This window comes from Trachypithecus francoisi, unplaced genomic scaffold (genome assembly GCF_009764315.1).
Source record: "Trachypithecus francoisi isolate TF-2019V2 unplaced genomic scaffold, Tfra_2.0 Lachesis_group10, whole genome shotgun sequence".
NCBI lineage: Eukaryota > Metazoa > Chordata > Mammalia > Primates > Cercopithecidae > Trachypithecus > Trachypithecus francoisi.
Genome location: NW_022681455.1, coordinates 45157701 through 45171120, shown reverse-complemented (window position 1 = coordinate 45171120; position 13420 = coordinate 45157701). Strand labels below are relative to the sequence as shown.

Genomic DNA, 13420 nt, shown 5'->3' with positions numbered 1-13420 from the left:
GGAGCGGGTGTATTACCCAATGCCTGTACCACCACTGTATCTAGGAAGTAACTAACTTGTCTTTGATTTTACAGACTCATAAGTGGAAGGGACTTGCCTTGTCTCAGGTGAAACTTTGGACTTGGACTTCTGGGTTAATGCTGGAATGAGTTAAGACTTTGGGGGATGTTGGGAAGGCATGATTGGTTTTGAAATGTGAGGACATGAGATCTGGGAGGAGCCAAGGTGGAACTATGGTTTGGCTATGTCCCCACTCAAATCTCATCTTGAATTGTAGTTCCCATAATCCCCATGTGTCATGGGAGGGACCCATTGGGAGGTAATTGAATCATGGGGGCAGTTACCCCCATGCTTCTGTTTTCATCATGCTGAGTGAGTTCTCAGGAGATATGATGTTTTTATAAGGGGCTTTTCCTCGTTTTGCTTGGCACTTCTCCTTCCTACCATCATTTGAAAAGGGATGTGTTTGCTTCCCCTTCCGTCATGATTGTAAGTTTCCTGAGGCCTCCCTAGTTCTCTGGAAATGTGAGTCAGTCAAACTTCTTTCCTTTATAAATTACCCAGTCTCAGGCAGTCCTTTATAGCAGCATGAGAATAGACTAATACAGTAATCCAGAGGAGAGCTGATGATGGTGGCTTGGACTAGAGTAGTATCAGTGACAGCAGAAGGTGATGAAAGTGGTTTATTTTAGTTACATTTTAAAGATAGAGCTGATGGAACTTGCTTAGAGGGAATTAACTGATGAATTAATCTGTGATAAAAATTTTTATTTTCACATGTTTAGAAAAAGTCCTTATTGAAAAAACTAAGATAAATCACATAGTAGCAACAAAGGGAGATTTCAAGCAGGGTTCCCTTGTTCTTTACAGAGTTCTGTGTATCCTTGGGGACGATGTGAGAGCCATGCTGCACTTACAGGCTTCCCCTTTCACAAGATTTTACCTTAAAGATGCTATACTTTTATTCTATGTAAGTAAAGCCAGACTCCATAAAGTGTGCATATGTGACTACTTGAGAATGTGATCTTTCCTAAATCAAGATGGAAAGATCTGCAGTTCTAACTCAAGATTAAAGAGGAAGTATGAACTAAATTTTATGCATTAATGGCTTTTATATTTTTCAGGCAGTATTCTAAAGTTTTATCCAAAATGACCAAAATATTTAACCGTATCCCTGTATGTCTGCTCTGCTATAAAGCCTATCAGCTCATCTAGATATTATGTAAACCTCTGAGAATTTTTAGGAATGTTATTCAGAATGCCTAAAGATTTTACACATATTAAACTAGTATGTTCACTTTTTTATATACAGCCAAATAAAAACCACCAAAAAAAAAAAAAAAAAAAAAGGGTGGGGGGGATTGTGATGTCCTTAATCAGGAAAACAAAAAGTCAGTGTTCTTTTACTTAAAAGAAATAGTTTGGGCAGAAACTCACATGGCTTTTTATGTTATTTGCCAACTGAGTTATTCCAGAGCATATTTACAACTTCAGGGAAACACTAGCAAAAATTGGTACTAACACTAAACACTGGGATTTACAACTTGACAGGGAATTAGGTTGTATGGCACTAGGTTATTTTAAAAATGATACTTTTCTTAGCACACATTTTATCCCAAGACGGGAAATATTTTATTACATATGGTTTTTCCCCATTACTGGCTTAATACATTTAGATTAACAATTTTTAATGCGCATTAAAACGTTTTTAAATCTATTACTTTGATTTTAATGACTATATTTTTCATTATATAACCAATTAATGCCCACTCTTGGTGGTTTAAAATGTATTAAAAAGGTAAAGGTCCTATGTTGACATTAATTAATATATTTAGACCCATAGAATATAGATCAAAAAAACTGAATTAATATTTTGAAACAACTCTATTATGTTGTAGTAGCACAAATATCTTTTTGTGTGTTTCTCAATCACTGATGCTTTGTACTGGCTGAGGATTACTCACTTTCAGCACAAAATTTCTTTTAAATACTTTGAATATTCTAGGGTCTACAGCTCTTTAGGAAACTTCATGTAATTACTGTAAGACATTCTTAGTACCTTGGACACATAAAATTGGTATATTATGCATGCCACTCTGGGGAAACAAATTAGCACCACTGGAAACCTATTTTTTAAGGCTGTGATATAGAAAATATACTGCATTTCTATTCAAGTCGATATAATTCAGTGAAAATTACAGGTCAAACCTAAGTGAACTTTCGGTTTCTACTGCATCAATCAGGATTCTGAGTTGGTCCCTTAAATATTATTGCATGACATTCTCCTTTGTATGTGTATGTGTGTTTCTGTTTTTTGATTTTTTTTGTCCTAAGAGCATATATTCAAGCCTTTGCTGTTTCTCTGTGATTTTCTCTGTATGTATGTGTGTTTTTGTTTTTTGATTTTTTTTTTCTAAAAGCATATATTCAAGTCTTTGCTGTTTCTCTGTGATTTTCTGCCCCTTGGGTAAGTGCTTTGATTATTTTTATGTGTGCACAGTTAATGACTTCCTGTAAGTCAAGCAAAATTAGCTCAAGAGGAAAGAAGATTTCTTTACTTTTGAAACTCTTTTTCTGTTTGTAATTCACTGTAAAAAAAAAAAATTATTGAAATGTGTAACTGAAAAGTTAAAGTTACCTATAATTTCACCTCCAGAGATAAATACTCTCAAAAGTATAATATATTTGCTTCCAGACTTTTTCCGTGTATTTGCAGGCATACACATGTGCATATGTGTGTGTATGTTCAAACATAAATGAAATTAAGGTACATACGTTCTAGTATAAATTTGATTTTTCCACTAATACATTCCCACAGCTACTCTTTGAGGAGAGACAAAAGTAGCACACATAGAAAAGTTCAGGAAGTGGTACAATACTATCTAGAAGAACAAATAATTTTTAGAAGAGAGAAATCACTGTAAACTACACGAACTTCCCAGAGGAGGTGGGACCTATGCAAGACCTTGAAGAAAGGGAGTGATTTAAATGACCATGGAGATGGGGAGGGGTGACCAGCACAGTAGTGGGGGAGTGGCAGCAGTACATGGCACATGTGACAAAGGGTGATTTAACTAAAAACAAAGAATAAATTTGGTTTTAGTGAGAACAATGTGTGCTAAGGTAGAATGGTCCAGATTATGTCTGTATTTAGAAGTCAGACAGTTGAGCTTAAATTTAATGCAGTGATTAGTTTAGAGCCATTTGTTTTTGAGTCAGAGAAAAGAAAGTGGTGTGGGGATACAGGAGAGCCTACTACGGTGAGTCTTGCAATGTACAAGGGCCTTTTCTCCATGTTTTTATTTAAAATACTAGTATGCAGGATAGGTTGGGAGAGGAAAGGTCTGTGAAAGCTAGGAAACTGTTGCAATACCCTAGGCCCAAAATGATGACTTTTGCAGTGGAGTAAAAAGAAAGGGTACTTTACCATGTGTTTTGAGGGAGGCTTACTTGGCTTTTGGGAAAGGAGTCTACCAAATTACAAACTCACCCAGCAAGCAGAATGAGCACTCACTGGGGTACTGGATTGCCTCTGCAACCATCCCAGTAAATCCTTTAACTTTTCTGGACCGACCTCAGCTTCCTTACCTACGGTGAGTTGGAGATATGGTTTCTTCGACATTCTATGGTATTTACTGACTTGTTAATATTATCCTTCTGCAAGCAGACCACATTATACATATACAAACATGCATATACATTTCATAATTTACACATTGCCACATTGCTGAATGCTGCTGCCAACCACTCCATTTGAAGTTTTGAAGTTCAACAACCAGTGCCTGTTGAACATGAGATTGTTGGTAGATTACCGTTTTGGTAAAAGCATTTTGCCTTTTCCATGCAAAAAGCACTCTGCATTTCAATTGTAAGACTTTTAAGAGTAATCAGAATAAGATTTAAAAACAATTTTTTTGGCCAGGTGCAGTGGCTCATGCCTGTAATCCCAGCACTTTGGGAGGCCGAGGCAGGAGGATCACTTGAGGCCAGCAATTCAAGACCAGCCTGGGCAATTTTATAGAGATCTCATCTCTGTAAAAATAAGAATAAAAAATTCACCAGGCCTGATGGCACACACCTGTAGTCCCAGCTACCCAGGAGGCTGAGGCAGGAGGCTCACTTAAACTGGGGAGGTGGAGGCTGAAGTCAGCCATGATGGTGTCACTGTACACCAGCCTGAGTGACAAAGCAATTCCCTGTCTCAAAAAAGAAATTTAAAAAAAAACTTGAAGTAGAAGTGAGAGCAGATACTCTCGTCTTGGTTTGAAAGTTCTGCTCAGTGTTTTTGTGTTGCTGAAGAAAGTTAAATGCCATGTGCCTTGAGAAGCTGCCAAGAGATATGCCAGCACATAGCTTCCATAACCTTTAAAAATGCTTCGATGAAAGCACACAGAATTTAAATGGAACAGTATGCTGCATAAGTAATCCAGCCTCACACCTCAAAGTGGTACAGACAGGGCAAATGATGATTGTCCATACTGAAAGTATTTTTCAAAGACATAATCAACTTCACATTAATTGAAGTAAAAACTTTTCACTGAAAATTCAGATTAACAAATATGTACCAAGAGTTTGTTGTATTCACGATATTGAACGAACAAATTATACTAGGCACTGTATCTGTAGGGATATTAGCACTTCTGTTTTCATTTAAGTAGGACGCAGAAAGTGAGTTCATCTAGCCTAAAAGTCTGCCTCCTCTGTATGTTTTACAATAACAAGAAAAAGCTGTAACTTTCTGGTAGTGAGAAGAGCAACTAGTCACCAACTATTCTGTTTTACCTTTTTAAAAAGCTATTTCAATTAAATTTTAAAATACCGTTGAGTATTTGGGAAACTTTAGGAATAATTCTTTCACAAGTAGTTTCTCCATATTTGCTCCTGTGTTATAATACTTAGCTATATTGTAATGCTAGTAAGATGTAATTTCTGAAAATCCTCTAAGTATGTTTGTTGCATATTTTATGAATGTTCAAGAATGCTGTTGTTGACACCTAAAGAAACCAGGGAGTGGGTGGAATTGACAGATTAAGCAGAAGACAAACTGGACTTGCAGATACAAGAGTATGACTAATCCAAAGATGACCTTACATTCATGTGGCAGTCTGAGATAGGAGAGCATTGTGTAATTTGAGAATGTTCAGAAAAGCCATGATAAATCATCTGTGATTATTCAGTGACTTTTATTTCAGAGATTTGTGTTTTCAGTGCCTTTGACAATGATATGATGTATTTTTTATTCTAGTTTAATGACTATACAGACTAGCCAGAGTAACTCTTTTAAAATTAAGTTTGCATTGTAATATTTAGTTCAAAAGAAACTAGAGCCTAAAGGGAGTACAAACTTTATTACAATTAATATGATCTAGAATAGTAAGTCTTTTCTGAGAAACTTTGTGTACCTTAGAGTAGGTATTTAGGACCCAAGTTTTACTTCTAGTTTTGCCTCTTTATTAGCTGTATGCTTTTAAAGTTTTCCTTTAAGTTCTCTAAGTCAGTGTCTTCATTTGTAAAATGAAACTAATAAAACTGCTTACTCTTTATTGAGATGGTTTTATTTTATAAATATTTTAAATATGTATATAAATATAAACATTTTATAAATTTTATTTTATAAAACCATCTCAAAGAGTAAGCAGTTTTATTAGCTTCATTTTAAAAATAAAAATAAAAAATAATTATGTTCATTTTAAAAATAAAACCATCTGAAAGAGTGAGCATTATTCTGATCATGATGTTTTACTAGGCTTATGATATTGTCCCCTTGAATCTTTTTCCACAGATTTCTTAAAGGAGTAGAAAAGGACTGCCAATGTATACTTTAGTATGGATCAGAATGGGTGATCTGAATAGAGGCAGACGAGAAGGTAGAATTAGGGCACCAAAGTAAATAAGAGCCACACTTATTTAATATTTGACCACTGTGTTGATTTTTTTAATGGATTTTTGTCTTAAAAACTGCCTCATCTCTCTGGGATTTGTAAAATTGGATTATAATTTGATCCTAATTCTTAACGTTTCTGGTCTTAGGCCAGTCAACACGTACTTAAATGCATTTCTTTTGTCTCAGTCCATCCATTTGTCTGTCCCTTGTTTCAGCTAGTGAGGCCCAGGCAAATCCAAGCACAGCATTACCTCAGCACTCTAGAAGAGCAGCACAGTTCCTGTATTTAGAGAACATACAGTTCATGAAAATTAGATATTTACTCCCTTTCTGAGTATTTAAGATGATAGTGGAAGGACAGGAGAAAATGTAATACTCAGATGTTGAATTATTTGGATCATATGGCCAAAATGTCTTCCTTTTTTTTTTTGTATTTTTGAAACAATTCAGGGGGAAGAGAGGAATAAACAAAAATTAGGTGATAAGCATATCCAAATCATCTTCATCAGCCAAAATTTGTTCCTTTTTTTGTTTTGTTTTGTTTTTAAACAATTCGGGGAAAGAAAGAGGAATAAACAAAAATTAGGTGATAAGCATATCCAAATCATCTTCATCATCCTCAAATCCAAGTCAGTGCATATATAGCTCAAAGATTCTCTGATTTCATGAACTCCCTTGACCATGCTGTGAATAGCATTCATGTTTTGTATCTTGTAATATTCGAGGACATTAGTGTTAGTACAGTGCTTCCAGTCATTCTCACATCATAGCTCACATAGAAAATGATAATATTTTTATCACCCACCAAAGTAAATGGACAAGGCAGCTGGTAGCAGATACCAGCCTAGGGGTTCTGCCTCAGCCTTGTTCAGCATCCAGAGAGTGAATGGAAGCAGTATCTTTACACACCTGTGACGTGCTTGCACTATCAGATACACTACAGTTTCTGCACTCTGCATTAGATTACCCCCAGGTTGTACATTATTTGCTGACCCAGGGTCAGCAAATTTCTTTTTCTTATGAATAGTTTGAGCATGTTAATTGTAGGGGCTACATGACATGTTTTAGTAAGACAATATATGAAACTTAGAGCATCCCAAAGGAAAACATTGGAATAAAAAGTTACCATTAGTTGAAGACAGCTTTTTATAATGAAAATAGGCTGACTTAGGAATTGGGAGTCCTGGGCTTGAATTCTAACTTAGTCGACCTTTGACAAATCACTTCTCTGAGCCTCAATTTCCTTATCTTTGAATTGAAAAGGTTTGAACAAGATAAACTTTAAGCTGCCTTCTATCTCTAAGCCATGATTTTGTATTTTCTGTAAGTCTTTGCTGTTGAGTCAGCTGCTTTGCTTGGAGTGTTTCCTGTGTGCTAGGCACAGGATAAATGACTTCTTAAATATACCCTAGGGTCAGATTTGTGGGACTCCTCAGATCAAAGTTTACTGCTTCGATGCTGGAGGAATTAAAAAAGAACTAGGATGCTTAATGAAGAAAAGAGAATAGGCATTGGAGAGGGTATCTGAAAGGAATGAAGCTAGCCATAATAATTTAGTCTTTCAGATGTTTATGGTTGTCCTTGAAATATTGTAGCTGGCAATTCTGGCAACCTTAACCTCTGACGATAAATTTTCCTAACTCTCATTTCTAGAAACACTTATTGCCAATACATCAGCTACGTAAGCATATATGCAGAGGCTGCCAAATCTTGGTTGTCCAACTTGGTGGAAGAAAAAGTTGGTGTTAAGAATCCCTTTAGGAACATTCTTTTTCCATGGTTATCCAGGTCCTTTCTCTCTAGCCATATATTGGGTAGAGGAGGCTACCAAGCTGGAGAGTAGCAAAGATGGTATGTAAGAATCATTAGATAATCATTCTCGATCTAGTTCCATTATGGGGATAGTCATTTGCCCTGTAGAATAAAACGGTAGCATTTTTTCATCCAACAAATGTTTATTGCTTATTTATCATGTGTCAGATATTTTCCTAGGAGCTAGAAATTCAAACCTGAGTGGTTCCTGCTATAGTGAGACATAGACAAGCAGGTATATAATACACAAACATACGTACATAGATACAAATTCATGATAGTATTATCAGTCTTAGAGAGTTTATTTAAATAAACACATGAGCTTTTTTTTTTTTTTGAAACGGAGTCTCCCTCTGTTGCCCAGGGTGGAGTGCAGTGGCACGATCTTGGCTCACTGCAACCTCTGCCTCCTGAGTTCAAGCAATTCTCCTGCCTCAGCCTCCCAAGTAGCTGGGACTACAGCCACATGCAACCACGCCCGGCTAATGTTTTATATTTTTAGTAGAGACAGGTTTCACCATGTTAGCCAGAATGGTCTCAATCTCCTGACCTCGTAATCCACCTGCCTCAGCCTCCCAAAGTGCTGGGATTATAGACATGAGCCACCACGCCCAGCTGCAACTTTTTTGTAATGTTCAAAACATATAAATAAATTCTCCCTTTCTTGCTTCCTATTTTCATCAAGAAACATTTATTGAGTCATGTGTCAGATACATTAGAAAGAGGGCTAAAACTAGATCATGCATTTATATATCAAAAAATACTTCCAAGTAAATAAAAATTAACCCAATAATATATCTTAAGGAGACGTGGTTTTCTGTTTGTCTGTTTGTTTGTTTTTTGAGACAGAGTCTCACTCTGTCACCCAGGCTGGAGTGCAGTGGCGTGATCTCAGCTCACTGCAACCTCCACCTCCCAGGTTCAAGCAATTCTCCTGCCTCAGCTTCCCAAGTAGCTGGGATTACAGGCCTGTGCCACACGTCCAGCTTATTTTTGTATTTTTAGTAGAAACAGGGTTTTGCCATGTTGGCCAGGCTGGTCTCAAACGGCTGCCTTCAAGTGATCCACCTGCCTAGGCCTCCCAAGTGCTGGGATTACAGGCGTGAGCCACCACACCCAGCCGAGACCGTGGTATTTCTAACACATACACAAGAAGATATGTACATACATATATACATATATGTGTATTTGTGTATATATAAAAAAAGATAAATTTGTGTGTATATTTGTGTACATATATAATTTATTTATCTTTGTGTGTGTATATATATACATATATACCTTATGTATATACACATACATATATACCATATATATATTTTTTTTTTTTAATGTTTGTACATGCCCAAAAAGGATACTTGAACCTAGTGGGTAAATAACCAAGAGAAACTTGCGTTTGTGCCTGCATATATGTATGTTTGTGAGTATGTGGATGTGTGGGAGGTAAGGAATGAAGGAAGGGAGAGAGGGAGGGAAAGAAAAAAGGGAAGCAGAAAATGAGGAGGGGGAAAAGCAGTCAGTGGTCTTAGAAGGAACCACAGTAGTGACTAGTAATTTTTACCTTAACTCCCACTGCCTCGTCTGTATTCTCTATTAAGCTCCAGTTAGTACACCATTATTCATTCCATCGACTGATGTATCATTGGAATTGACTACTCACACAAATAAAAGAAAAAAGAATAATTTCTGTTTCAAAAATACAAAACATCCACAGACATTAGAAGAAATGGTACTTATGTGCTCCAACAACGATGGTAAAGATAACTTGCTGAAAGTTCTTCCACAACAGAAAAAAAAAAAAATTAAATCTGAGATTTTTTTTTTCTTCGCTGGGCAGAAATTCATTCCAAGAAGTACCAGCCTGTCTCATTTCAAAATGCTTTCCTTACCAAGGAAGCGGAAGTGGTCATATTCCTTCCCACCAAACTATGGATGAATTATAATTATCCTACCTCTTGTGGGACAGTGAAGCAGTAAACATCTGCTATACTGAATCAAAAACTCCACAAATGAAACTATACCAAATGAATCATACCTGGACTCAGATTAAAGGATCTGTATTGTGTTTACCTTTTTCTTTATTTTCTTGCAATCTAAAATATGGATTTGTCAACTGTAGCCCCAGATTCTAACTGAAAAGGAATAATATATGGAGTCCATTCGCCGATTCTTGTTTAACATTGAAAATCACAGCTTTAAAGCAGATTGACAGTAATATTTGTAACAGTTTTTCTGCTTGGTTTATTATTCCCTCATTATTTTCTTTTTCTTTAAAAGGATGATACAAGTTAGAAAATTTAGACATGAGGTCCTTTAGTTTTAGTTTCAATAACAAAGGAGCAGAAAGTAGTATTTAAATTTTATTTCCAAAAGACACCAGCTTCACAACTAGTGTTATTGTAATTTTATGTATCATGATCTATGTGGTAGTACTACCCTGTTCACCTGGCATAAGGAAAGGAAAATGGTCAATTCTAAGTTTAAGCTGTGAAAACATATATAATAGTCTACTTGCTTTAAAAAATGTTGTGTCTTTTTATCTATTAGAGAGCAGAAAGACAAACTCGAATTATGGATTCAGCTCAATATGCAGAATTCTGTGAAAGTCGACAACTAAGTTTCTGTAAGTAACCATTTAACTTTGCTTAATTATACGCATAAGACATTTGTGTTATAAATGTACTAAAGTATGACAAGATCTGTTTCTTAGAAATTGGTGGATTTAATATATGTGTATTTGTAACTGCTATAGAAACAACCTCTACATTGTGAGGAGCCTATAAAAGATTTTCCTACCTTCTACTGCTTTGCAATTAATAACGTTAAGAGGTCTTAAAGGGTGCTGGTAATATACAGAGTGCTATGTTAATTATTTACAGTACTTTTAATCATAAAAATTCAATTTTTCTTATTTTTCCATTTTAATTTTCAGTTTCCTAGTCATATTTACACTAGTATTTCTAATTGCATTTGATCCATAACGGACTCTAATAGTAGTCATGACGTTTAAAGGCCCCAATATTAATTATGGATACCAACCTTTTCCTTTATGTATACTCATATTACCACAAAGGAACATATCAGTGGTCTCTTCCATTTTTGTCTAACCTCCTACTGTGGCATGTATTCAGTGTTAGCCAGATTTATTAGTACATGCTCTAGTAACACTAGTAACCTTGTGGTAAAATTAGTACTTTCATATCACTGCACATCAGCTTATTAAAAGTGTATAATGACTCATAATAGTGAGCTCGATTGTGTAGCAAAACATCCTTACAGCGAAGTTTCAGTTATGACTAAGGCTCTCAGGGTAAAGGTCAAAGAAGAAAGTGTGATGAAAAGTCCAGTTAAAAATATGACAAAGTAGCACATGACCATGGTCTGAGGGATTATAGAAACAATGGTGTCTTCAAATGAAAAGCTATTATGTGGTCACAATAACAGCATATTTGATTTGGAAAAAGAAAGGGAGAGCTTCATTTATAGATTATAAAGTGCAAATAAATGACACATTTCATAGTATCCCATGTAAATGTCAGTAAAATATAGGAAAACATGTTTTGGAAGATTTCTTTTTTTCTGACTAAATATACTTTCCAATTTGACTAACAACTTGGCATCATACATCTGTGAAGCATTAAGTAAATGGCACTTCAGATCATGGCAATTTCAGCAAATGAAAGGTTTTGTATTGTAATTTTTAGGTTTAAAAATGGCATTCAAGTCTTTATAAGTATCAACCTCCAGTTTATAAAGTAACATTTAGTGCAATTGAACTATTTTTTTAAATTATATTTTAAATTTAATTCACTTAAAGGAACAGACATACTACTTTCACACTAAAACTCATAGTCTTAAAGTATCCTAGTATGCCTTCTCTTTGAAAATCAGATTTTCAGTTACTTCATGTTTTTTTGTTTGTTTCTGTTTTGTTCTTGTTTTTTTTGTTTGTTTGTTTGTTTTTTGAGATGGAATCTCACTGTGTTGCCCAGTCTGGAGTGTGGTGGTGCGATCTCGGCTCACTGCAGCCTCCTTCTGGGTTCAAGTGATTCTCCTTGCCTCAGTCTCCCAAGTAGTTGGGACTACAGACGTGCACCACCACGCCCATCTAATTTTTGTATTTTTAATAGAGACGGGATTTCACTGTGTTGGCCAGGCTGGTCTTGAACTCCTGACCTCAGGTGAGCCACCATACCTGGCCCATGTTTTATTTTTAAGTCAATAATAAACTATAGTAGATTAAAAAATAATATTTTCCCTTCCTATATAAAATAACTATAGTATAAACAGTATATTGTGTTTAATTTTCTTGTCTTTAGAGTGGAAGGATTTGGTCATTTAAAACTACTTATATATGGTGCCCATAGCTGCTTTATTATGAAACCTTGGTGGGGAAATCTGTTTTATATGACAAAATACTGTGGTTGAGAATGCTTTAATCCATGTGGGTCAGCAAATTCGGAAACCATTCCTGCACTCGTCAGAGTGTTATACTCTTTTCATTCTTCTCCTTCTAACAAATTACCAAGATACAGGAATTGTGGTCCTGCCACATGTATCTTCTTAAGTATTTGATCATAGCCATCCCTGGAATTACTGGTATATTTTAAAATAATGAGTCTGTAACTTTATAGGCTGAGGGTAAGCTGTAGCGTGAGCACACTAATGTAATTCACAATTCAGTCTTTTGTTTTTATATGTATATATGTCAGAGAGTTATTTCTCTTAAAGTCTTTTAAAATCTGATATTAATATTGACACACAAAGCTCATAATTATAATTAAATAATTATAATTTAAATTATTATAATTTATAATTAAAATGTATAATTGGTAAATTATTTTCCAGTCCTTTACTTTCAACTTTTTATTTTATATTTGGTTTTCTCTCGATTTTCTTTATAATCAGAGAGGCTCTGTGTATTTTAATTGATTAATTTATATGGATTTAATTACTGATACTGTATATGCTCTCTTATCTTGTGTTTTAAATTTACTGTGCTTTTTAATTTGCTTTTTCTCCTCCTTTTTTATGTTGTATTAGATCGATTGGGTTTTCTTCATTTCTTTTTCCTCTGCTAGTTTGTAAGTCCTATATTCTCTTTGTACTATTTCAGTTACTATCTTTTTTTGATATACATCCATGACTTAAAGTTTTTAAAATTGGTAAGTATTTGGCTGGGCATGGTGGCTCACGCCTGTAATCCTAGCACTTTGGGAGGCCAAGGCAGGTGGATCACCTAAGGTCAGGAGTTCGAGACCAGCCTGACCAACATGGTGAAACCCTGTCTCTACTAAAAATACAAAAATACAAAAAAAAAAAAAAAAACTAGCCAGGTGTGGTGGTGCACACCTATAATCCCAGCTACTTGGGAGGCTGAGGCAGGAGAGTCGCTAGAACCTGGGAGGCAGAGGTTGCAGTGAGCCGAGATCGCACCATTGCACTGTCAGCCTGGGGGACAGGGCGAGACTCTGTCTCAAAAAAAAAAAAAGCATTTATAAGTATTTAAACTTTGCTTCTTGGCCTAATGTCATTTTTTCCTACAGCTCTGTACATGCTTAAAACACCTTTTTTTATCTTAAATGGCTTTATTTTGCCCCCATACTTAAATGATTGTTTAGTTGGGTAGGAAATGGTAAGCTGATCGTTACTTGTTAAAACATGATTCCCTTGTCTTTTGGCCCCTGTTGTTGGTAGAAGTTTGCTGTCAGTCTGCTTGTTATG

The 13420-nt window shown here is 35.5% G+C and overlaps 1 protein-coding gene across 2 annotated transcripts in view; it reads left to right on the top strand.

Annotated features, from left to right (window-relative positions):
• Window positions 1-13420, top strand: part of SUPT3H (SPT3 homolog, SAGA and STAGA complex component) — a 516212-nt gene that overhangs the window by 395970 nt on the left and 106822 nt on the right. For both annotated transcript variants that reach the window (XM_033217359.1, XM_033217358.1), the window contains exon 7: window positions 10244-10319. In XM_033217359.1, the coding sequence (XP_033073250.1) occupies window positions 10244-10319 (76 nt within the window). The remainder of the gene's footprint in view (window positions 1-10243; window positions 10320-13420) is intronic.